This window comes from Opisthorchis viverrini, assembly GCF_000715545.1.
Source record: "Opisthorchis viverrini unplaced genomic scaffold opera_v5_426, whole genome shotgun sequence".
Lineage (NCBI taxonomy): Eukaryota > Metazoa > Platyhelminthes > Trematoda > Opisthorchiida > Opisthorchiidae > Opisthorchis > Opisthorchis viverrini.
Genome location: NW_008752086.1, coordinates 291,609 through 302,486, shown reverse-complemented (window position 1 = coordinate 302,486; position 10,878 = coordinate 291,609). Strand labels below are relative to the sequence as shown.

Here is a 10,878-nt window from a genome sequence, read left to right as displayed (position 1 = left end):
CAAAACCGATGCATGACGAACGGAGTCATCAGTCCTAAGTGCTGGGCCTACAAGGAGAGAGTTATTAATGGGGTGGGGAGAGGGGGAAGAAAAAGCATGTGAAGGAGAAAGAAGGGAGGCGTCAGCAGTAGCCTGTTTTCGCTTACCCGCCCTGCTGTATGCAGCAAGTAAGGCGACCCGGCTGATGGCACCACGCGACGGCCGATGTGGCATGAGTTTAGTTGTGTATGTGCAATTCATGGTTGTACGTGTGCTAGGATACTGCCAGGGCGCCCACACCTAGACAGGAGGACGATTAGGGTCCTCAACCAAAGCCTTTGACTCAAAAGCCTAACCGCAAGGCAGCGGTGTTTGGCGGGACATGCAAATGCATTACCATTTCTACGGAACAAGTCGCCACATGTTCCAACCCCCAACCTGGAGGTCCAGGAGACTGTGTTCGTCAGACCTCTAACCATTGACCAACCTGGTATGAGAGAGTGAGTGAGTGTCGCGGGACACTCTCCAGTATAGCTCAATGGATCGCTGAGGTGCGCAAACCGTCACACCACGGTAAGGTCCTGTCCTTGACGGTCACACCACGGTAAGGTCCTGTCTCTTCTTGACGGTCCAGCCTCTGCGTGACGGAGGGCTCGTCTGATTGTCACCGGTAGTTATTCGTGCAATCATTTGGGTAGCAGTTGCACTGTTGACCTCAGGACCGAGCAGTTGCCCATCACTTTCATGTATTTGTTTGTTTAGTTTAGAAAGATTTAAATTATGCTGTGTATAGACTTACCTATTCGCTAGCACATGACCTTTACTAGCAATTGGTGTTCACGCGGATTCTGAAATTATCATCCTTGAACCCAAAGCTTAACAAGGCGTCAATACTAAATATGGGATCCTCAAACATCCAGAACGAGAAATTTCGGTCTTATTAGGGCCTAAGTTTAGGTCGGGAGATTGTTCGCTTACTTGCACTTGCCTGCACTTGCGTGCAGTTGTCTACCGTATTTCTACAGCTGTTGGCCGGAAGTCAGCAAATTCGTAGTCATAGTCAGTGGCACTTAGTTGAGTATTCCGCACCCGTCGAATGAATTTCGAAAGAGACTTCGTATGACGGGGCTATTCGGGATTCAACCATATCTTTCTTAACCAGCACTCGTTTACTGGTGACTCGGTAAATAGTTGGGTCGGTGACTAGTTAAGTTGTTTAATTCAGGGAGAGGTGTGCACAAAACAGAAATTATCGCTTTCGCTGCGCTGCGAAGTGATGTTCTTCAAGACGAATGCCTAAAGGCACAAACCTTTGGGAAATCGCGCAGAAAGCAGGTGGCAATGAAGGCAGGACTAATAAAATATTACACACCAACGGTCTAGTTTGAGTGGATACCCGTAAGATCAGGCGTCGTATTAACTGAACGTGCAGCTCATAACAAGTAGGTCATCCGATCGAAAGTGTTGATTGTGCTATTCAGTGACCTGTCGAATGGGCTGTAATTATACGTGACCAATGATAATAGTCATAGCACCGTTTCGGTATCTAACCGATGTGCCACTCGAACGGAGCAGGAGGGTTGAGATACCGACAGGTTGCCCAAGCCCTAACAGGAGTAGCCGAGATGCCTGGGTTCGGTTCAAACCACGGACCTTCCGGTCAGAAAGTAAGCGCATTAGCAATTAATTCATCTCGAGCTGCATGGTTATCATCAGGTGATTGCTGCTTTATTCTTGAAGTCCTTTGTAATAGTGCAAGTGCTCATGAAACGACATCCTCACTGCTGTCTTAGGGATGATTGGTGTCGGTTTAGCGTCAAACTAGGCTATATGAATGAAATTTTCGATTCAGTTCCACAGCCCGCTACCTCAAGTATCACATCCTCTTGTCTGGACTAACCTTATCACCACGATAGGAACGGCTGGGTTGGTCTTAGATTCGTCGTTACCCTTGCCGTCTGTAACAATCAGCTGGGCGTCCCATTGAGCTATTTTGCTTTCGATTTCAGCATTTGTGAATAACTGCTGGGTTGACTCATCACCATGCCTTTGAGGAAAGAGACAACCGTTCACCACCAGAGGGACTTAAAGCTTAAGGAAAAAGTCAAAAAGGCAAAGGAGCACCGCAAACAACGTAAACTGCGTAAAGAGAGTGGGGCGCCAGTGGGAATCCCCCAGACCCTTGAAACACTGCGTACCTATGATGAAACAACAATAGTGGAAACAGATCCAGACCTGATTGCAGAAGAGCAAGTTGTAAGTTTCAACACCGCCAATTTTCCTTACCATTCTTTGCAGGATGAGGTTGCAGATATCTTTCGGAACGAGCGTACCCCAAAGTTGCTGCTCACTTTCTCTGATCGCGTCTGCCCACGCACAATTGGGTTTTGTAAAGAACTTACGAAAGTAAGTTGTACCCGTAATGCCTGTCTCCGTCCTAAGTCTTTCTTGGAAGTACTCTTCTCGGCGCGTGTCTTATTGGTGAAATACTAGGCGCTGACCGCAAGGAACTATTTATAGCTGGTGTTATTTTCAGGTAGGGAGAGATCACCCTCCTCCTTTGTGACTACTGAGGTGTCACACTCGAATTCCTGAACAGCACTTTTGGATATCTTTGGGACAGCAAGAAAAAAACTTAACCATGGAAATTTCGACAGGGGATAGTTACTTGATATACATATTGAAGTCACGTTGTTCTCGAGGTGGCCTTGGGACTACATGAATCACTTAATAACTGCATAAATGAAGTGAAAAAAGCTAGTTCCTTTATTCCGTTAGGATCGTTCGCCAACAAATATTGTTCATTGGGGATGTCCGAGAGTGGTTTCATTTAGCGCGTGTGATGGATGCGCGAAAACCGGTCCGATCATTAGTGAATAAAGAAGCCTCGCTCGCTATTTTGAGTTCTTTGGACAACCATTCTCGTGGTCACTTGCTATTGTTTCGAACTGCATTAGATCTGTGGACAGTGAACCTTGGACTCTATTCGACCTGGGGTGTTTATGACTGCATATCTTATTGACACTGACGGTCATAGTGGAATTCATATTTAACGGCTATGTGAGGCGGGACTAGTAATTACCGAAATCATAAGTAGAACAGTTTTAAGGACAGAAAGAGCTGTTTGCCTCCGATAAGGGTGCAAAATCAGATTGGATCACACAGGCGAATCAGGAATGATCAATTCAGTGAGTGGCCGCGTAAGCCTTGTATCTCATAGCGCCTCACTTGATTTTGATAAGTCGAATACGCTTATATGCATATAGGTATCTGGTTTGTTTGGACCCAGTATGTACTACCATGCAAGTGAAAGTTAGTTGTTTTCTACGTACCAGATCAATCTCTTCCTGGTGGATGCGAGTGGAACAGCTACGCAAGCATTTATTTGATTTCGACTTTGAAGCAGTTACTAATTTTGACTCACTCGCGACTCTATGGTGCTTTTTTCGGACATTTTTTGTGAACTGATTGCCCTTTTAAGGGTGACTTCGCATCCTTTGCTAAGATGACGATATATTTTGAATGATAAAGCAATTTCGTAAGAGAGCAGTCTGCTTACGGACTGCCGAGTCCCACCGATTAGCGGGAAGCATAAAGAGATCTCTTTTCCAAAAAGAGTCGCTAGCTTCAGGGTTCGAATGTGTCATCACTTTAAGGCGCATGCATTAATATGTATTCGTACGACCGACCGGAGGGCTCCTCTCTCGGGTGCGGAGCACTCCACGTTATTGGCCTCTGTTCGAATGGAGCACTTTGTTTGTGGGTATGAAATTGACGTGTTCTTGGTCTCACTGGACGTTGCTTGTGCGGTAGCCAGACGTCAAACTGTCCACAGGCTTTATTAAGTATCCATTCATTAACAGTGATAAGTTTTCGGCGCTAAGGTGGCGCCGTACTATGACCTGGTGGTGTGTTTACAAATACGGCTTCCAATATTCTTTCTAACCTCCGTGTATTTTCTGGATGCAGGCGAATCACTGAAGGTCTACACTGAAACAACGAATTTGAATTATTTGCCAACCACCTTGTCCTCAGAAGTCAAAACTTTGGGGAAAACTGTGGGTTTTCAAAATAACTAACTGTCTTTCTTTTTGCAGATAATTCCAAACATGCGCATAGCACCTAGATGGCACTTGCCCTTGAAAAAAATCATCCCCAAGGCAATCGAGCATGGCTTCACAGCTCTGTTAGTTGTGAATGAAGACCAGAAGAAGGTGAACACCCTCGTCGTCTCTCACCTACCCGAAGGTCCGACTGTAACATTCCGATTGTCGAATGTTCGCCTACGTCGAGAGATGCGTGGAAGACGCCGACCAAAGGACATCGAACCGGACGTTGTGCCCCATCTTATAACGAGTCGGTTCACTACACGTCTTGGTCGCCGTACAGAACGTCTGATAGCTGCTCTATTCCCAGATCGTAGTCGTTCCACACCGGAAGGTCACAGTCGTACGATTGTCTTCCATAATCAACGTGACTTCATTTTCTTTCGACATTTCCGTTACCAGCAGCGAACTTCCCATGCAAACGAGAAAAACAAAGAACCAGGCAAGTCCTACGTGGCCATGAACGAAGTTGGCCCGCGCTTCACTTTAAAGTTGCGCTCCATCCAGCAAGGCACATTTGACAGTCAGTTCGGTGACTACGAGTGGGTCAGAAAACGTAGCGAAGTTGGTCGTAACCGCAGAACTTTTGTCATGTAGTAGTTGTATCGTTGGCCTTCATCCTTGTATATACGTTGTACTGCCCCCGATGATATCAGTCTGTCTTTTTTGTCGCAGCGGTGTCCTGGGTGTGAGGGCTATTGTCAGCTCAAATCGAATTTCAACCCTCCATTGGGCAACAGCAGTATCACACAGTTCAATCCCATATTTTACGCGGTTTAATAGCCATCAGCAGTCATTCAGTGGTACTAAACTTGCTACATCGTACATCGCCCCAGGGTATTGAAGTAACTGAAACTAATCCGCTTCACAGAACTTACTTGTGACTTGATTAGCAATTAAGTTGACACTCGGTTGATATTTTGTTCAAACCGGCTCGCAACTGAATCACAGGTGCCTCTACGTGGTTGGATAAACCTCATCCCCCATCGCTTTCCCCTTTTCCGTAGTGTACACTTTTGTTGTCGGCTAGTTGTGTACACATCTGTATACATGAATTTCATTCAAGTGAACGATGAAATGCATCCTGACCTAGGGCCGCCACCTCGTCATGTTAGCTTGTGTTCAGTGCTGAAGTGATCCTGCGGACTACCCTGACTGGAACCAGTTCCGCAGCCATGACAGTAATAATGAGTAAGCAATACCTAAGTGGGTAATAATAAGCAGTAATAAGTAATAGAAGTAATAAGCCCCCGTACCGTTCGCCGCGGCAGGGTTGTCAGCGCATCGAAATATTTCTCCACAGGCGATTCTGACCTTTTCCGAGCGCCTGCGAGCACTAGTCAATGGTGTTCGAATAGAACCCAGATAAGCACTTAGTCAGATTCCCATTCCTTTTCTCCGCGCCGTCAGTCCAAAGTATCAGAACACTTAATCTCCTCACAAATCACGTCAAGTGCCAGAAAAAAGGGAAATCCTATCTGGTAATCCAAACACAGAACGTGCTGGTACATCTAGACAGTGGAAGAGAGGAGTCTGACACAACTCCAAATATCTTTTGTACAGCATTGCTGGGAGTCAGGGTTTTATCTCCTAATCCATGAGTTACTTGAGCCCGCCCACAACCAAGTACATTGAGGTTCTGAGTCATTAACTCCAGAGAGAAGACCAACTGTAGGAAACTCTTGTAAAGATAATAATAATGGTATTGGGACGCTACGATGACACGAAAAACGGGGGACCATGCGTATTAAAAACGTGGAATTGGACAGGTAAACACTAGCCTGAATCCTGATGAAGTGAAGCTCGTGAGAAGCTGGGGAAGGAGTAAGAGACTCACTCGGGCATGACAATATTGCGTCGCGGGGCCAATTTGAGACTCGTAATTTTGGAGCCACTAGGAGGGGGACGGAAATCTTAGTCGAAAGCTGTTTGATATGGGACGTGTTGCTGGAAGGTGACAGACCGAGAGGACAACAAGTCGGAGGATTCGAAACCGCTAGAGCAAGGTTGGAGCGGCAGGGCACATGTAAGGACCGGAACTAGTTGAACTTGACCGCATTTAATAAGCCCCCAATTGTGAATAGTAGCTAGTTAGGCATTAGATTTACTTATGGTTCGTTTGCGTCGTCATCCAGCCCCAGATAAGGCGGATCGTTGGAAGTTGGTAATAAATGGATCTGCGGAGGATGGCATTTTCTGATAATGCATGAGTGTAACCAGACAGAGGGACTTCATTTGTAAACAGCGGAAAGTGTCGTGGTCAGCCGTAACAAGGCGTCATAAAGGTTGTCTTTCACGGCGTATAAGCTGCGGCCAGTTGGGGCGTAGGCAGACACGACTAACATACTATAACCAACTTCCCGCACGGAAGTCGCCAGACGAACTGTACAGGGCTAACTGACGACGTGTATCTAGTCAAGCGGGGATCCTTTCGCCCGATGACCTGGGACGATGCCCACCCTGCGCAGCGGTCTCTGCATTGTCAGAGTTGCGCAGCTGGAACAGAGTGGAGATCGATGGCGCAGCTAGCTTGACCATTGTGTTTGGATTCCTGTTCCTGATACGCAGCACATATCACTTAATTTGGTACAGTGTGAGGACAAGGGCCGGGATACGGCCAGGTTGCCCAAGCCTAGACAGCAACAGTCAAGATGATGAGGATGGGTTCGAATCACGGACCTTCCGGTCCGTAAGCTGGCATATCAGCCACTGAGCTATCTGGAGATCCATTTGCAAAGGAAACAGAAAAGTAGATTACCTTTTGACAGTAGCTTGCTTGATGTTGTGTTAATTGTAGCAGCCATGTTTTGAGATTATCAACAAATTTGTAGTCGCAATGCATTCTCCGCTATGCCTACTCCTTGCTGTTGTTTTTATATGACACCTTGAGAACCATCAACTCCGCTTATGTATAGAAAAGATGCACCTCTAACAACTATACGTAGGCACATCGTTATTCAGTGTTTTTCTTCTGTTCGCTGGCAGCATGGAGTTGCTACAGTGGATCTCCGTTATACCGGCGAATGTACGCCCTCGCAGACAACTAATCCAAATGACACCGTTTTCTCATAGCCACTAAGTGACTGTACTGTCGTCCTCAGGCCACACCCCGCTTATCCCAGCTGTCTGGGTCATCATCATCATCACTGTCAGCTGTAATAACCGCGTACTCGTCGCACAGTGGTTGTAGCTGCCGCAGTTTCGTTCACCGATGATTTGGAGAGGAAGCTGTCTGGGTAGGTTCACTGTTACAGCAAAAGCTACCAGATAGAATCTGGTGTTTATGCACATGATGCAGGCAAAATCGGTGGATGCAAGTATTTCGACCATAGGTGCGCCTTCTAGCGATGAGATTATCAAAAGCAAATCAAATGCAAACCACCAAGCCTCAGTTTCGTTGTGTGACAACTGTCACTGGGTACACCCTATTAAGCCCAAATTACCTTTCGGGATTCTGTATGTTCCGCCTACGGCGTAGCCTAACAACTATTGTTGGTAGTGTGGAAATTTCGTCCTGTACATGTCAAATTGTCCTCAGAAGTCAAGAAACACTACAGCTGTTTTGTGCTTATTCAGAATCACCAGCAGTGCGAATCTCACGAAACTCCGGAGAGTCTCGAACCCATGACCTCTCGGCTAGTAGTGTGAACACCTAACCGTTCGGCCACGACTGGCTGATCAGTTGTGTGATTAACTCGCACTTAGACAGGATATAGCGCCAGCCATCCTTCAATCATGGGATCCACATCACGCATTCACACGTGTCGAGACTCTCCGGAGTTTCGTGAGACGCACAATGTCGATGATTCCCAATAAGGGTGAAACAGCTATGCAGTGTTTCTCAGCTTTCAGTATATATTGGCTACACCTACAGAACGATATCTGAACAAAAAACCCTACAACTATGTTGGCTTGGATGTACTGAAGCATACCGAAAGACTCATGGAAAATCGTTCTCATGGGCTTCTTCAACGTTTACACAGCAGGTTTCGAAGCAGCAATCTCGAACTAATGACACTTGGACACCTTATTGTGTGGCAACCGAATCAACCAAATATGTTGTTGAAGATTTTTAGCAACACGGATGATAACCATGTAAAGCGAAACCTACTATATTCCGCGACGCAATGCAGCACGAACATCAGGAAGAAGTGGCTGAAGTCGAAGTCTTCTCTGAAGGTTGGTTGCTCAGAAAAATTTGCCTCATTTTCGAAAAAGGACAAACGTTTAACATAGTCCTCGAAAAAAAACATTTTGACTACATATTCATTGTTACCTTGCGATTTACAGTAAGATGTCCATCGCTCGTTTCGAATTGTCAGTTCATTAGGTAATGGGTCTGCCACTAGATCGAATTCGTTGTACAGGTTCTCTCAGTTACTGACCCCTTCTCAAAGCGGATGATGTCAATTTAAGGTGGTTGACCCAGTTACCTCGCTATCGGTGCAACGGTGATACTACTAATTGGGGGCATGCGAGTAGTATGTTTCTCGTAAAACCCGCTTTGCGTCTCTTGAAAAGTGAGATCTAGTACGGAACTTGTGGAGTCGCATTTGCTTGGATTCGAGCAACAGTCAGTGAATATCCAGAAACGTTCAGGAAGATACGTTCAAGGAGAAGATGGATCTTGTAAACAAGATGCATATGAGAGTTTTGCTCCCCTGCCCAATAATCTGTAACTGTTCAGTTGGCATTTCCTAATAAATAGCTCCACAGCGAAGGTCTTCTTCCTTTCATCGGTATTTGGAAGACGATATAAATGGTTCTCAGTTAGGACACTAAGAACAAAACACTGATGACGCTACATTCCACCAGTGTCCTGAAGAATGCCCGTCTTTGTGCACAGTGTAATTGTCAAAGACTATTAGGAATGCTCGTGCAGTGCTAACGCTTGTGGAGAAAGACAGAAAGTCGACTAGTCAGGTTGAGTGTAGTACAAAAAATTAAGGTAAATACACGGTAGGTATTCCAGAGGTTGGGGATTTACAATTCCCAACATGGTTAAGGCGGATCACCGGACATATTGAGTGACGTAGACCACCCACGTATGATTAGTTGATTTTGTGTCATCATTGACAAAAATGCTTGTGATCGCCCGCTTTGACAGGATAGGATACGCGATACAGTCACTGCACAAGTTTGTTTGTAATCTAATAAAGTGAAACGATAAGTGTCTACAGCACAGGAATGTTTTCCTCAGAAGTTGATTGTGGTAGTTCTGAGCTTCCATTATCTGGTCGATCATGTGGGTTTCTCTGCAGAAGTCTCCTCTTCCGGCGAGACGTTCACAAATCTGCCCAGCCGAGTATTCTGTTCGAATTGAGTTCGGTCGTCTGGGTTATCGGAATAAGGATGCCATACGGAACCCCAATGTGCTGGTTTTCGAACGGTTCGTTTTCGGTTGGCGCTGAAAACCAATTCTGGTTCCACTGGGAGCATTGGCCTGAAAGGGAGAAGCGACGATGCAAGAGACGGATGACTACTCATGACTAAATACCGAAATTTATGAATGACAGCTTATTTCCGTTCAAGTATGCGAAGTAAATGTAAGAACTACGTTTATCAGTAGACAGGCGATCACAGCTTTGATTTCCAGTGCAATTTCTCCGTGGAGTAATGATGGATATCAGATCAATCCATATAGATTCGTCTCCCTACAAAGGGGCCCCTCAGGAAAAGCCACTTCAAGTCTCAGACCATGGTGATTTTGTTGAACTTTAGTGCTCTTGGGGTGTATCCCTCATATTGGATTAAGGGGCGATTTTTATGTACATTCTGGTTAAAGTCCGCCAGTGGAGACAAATATTTATTACCTATGCTGATCTGGGTGAAATCAGATAGTTGTGGGTTTTTGAGGGTTTACGTAGCGGGTTCAAAAGAAAATTCACGGCAGTGCAGAACGGACCGCTTCTTTTTGATTTTTGAAATCTATCTCGTTTGACAGACAAGCACTTGGCTGTGAGGATGAAGTAATGACGAGTAACTGCGCTGAGTATCTAGTCCAGGTTCCTCCCCATGTCATCCGAACATACTTTAGTTGATATTGACTTGATTAAAAGGTGGCTATGATTACCTTGAACGAAGCAGTGTGTCCAGGAAAGATGGTGTGTGGATCGGATAACGATGGCAAAGACACCATATTTTTTCGCCCATGGGTTGAAAACAATCCTAATTAGGCTAGCTCAAACACACCGCATACAACACTCGCACCAACTAGTCACGCGATGAATAAACAGCATATTGCGGAATATTAAAAATACAAACTTGCGATGCTGAGTTAATCCCATCTCTCAAATCTATATGATAGCTTAAAAATACCACAGTAGCTTTGATTGTTAGTCGTGCTTTCAAACTCGGAAGAACTGTGACCCCATGCGCCACTAACGGAATGGGAATTGCCTAAAGTATTGAGGTGAAACAATCGGCTTTTCACTCAACTTAGGTCATTTATTTGAATAAACGAAATAAATCACGACTCTGAGGATGAATGAGATGGGTCAAATTGTAGTGTGAACATGCTAATCGGATAGCTTGGCCAACGGGCAACAAACACGATAAGCTGTTTGAGGTCCGTCTGCGAGGAGCGTTACAAATTCCTCTTAACGAGTAGTTTTCCTGATCTTAGTTGCTCTTCCTTCCGAAAAAAAGACTTTTCAAGGAGCCCTTTTGATCCGTCATTTCAGGAGGTCTCCTCAGAAATAGAAAAACCTAACAGCATAAACTGAGTCCACTTGTCGCTGGCCGAGTGGCTTGAAAACGCAAACTAGTGAGCTTTATATATATATATATATAT

General features: G+C 45.4%; 2 protein-coding genes across 2 annotated transcripts in view; one reads left to right on the top strand and one right to left on the bottom strand.

The window, feature by feature from the left end:
* Window positions 1–1,989: 1,989 nt before the first annotated feature.
* Window positions 1,990–4,733, top strand: T265_10951 (hypothetical protein; the record flags this gene model as incomplete). The annotated part of the gene is made up of 2 exons (XM_009177473.1): window positions 1,990–2,385; window positions 4,077–4,733. The coding sequence occupies 2 exons, from the start codon at window positions 2,023–2,025 to the stop codon at window positions 4,680–4,682; spliced, it is 969 nt and encodes a 322-aa protein (XP_009175737.1).
* Window positions 4,734–8,925: 4,192 nt separating this feature from the next.
* T265_15301 (hypothetical protein) overlaps window positions 8,926–10,878 on the bottom strand; it is a gene marked incomplete at both ends in the record, with an annotated part of 18,844 nt that continues 16,891 nt past the window's right edge. The window contains one exon of the mRNA XM_009177472.1: window positions 8,926–9,528. Coding sequence (XP_009175736.1) covers window positions 9,327–9,528 — 202 coding nt within the window. The remainder of the gene's footprint in view (window positions 9,529–10,878) is intronic.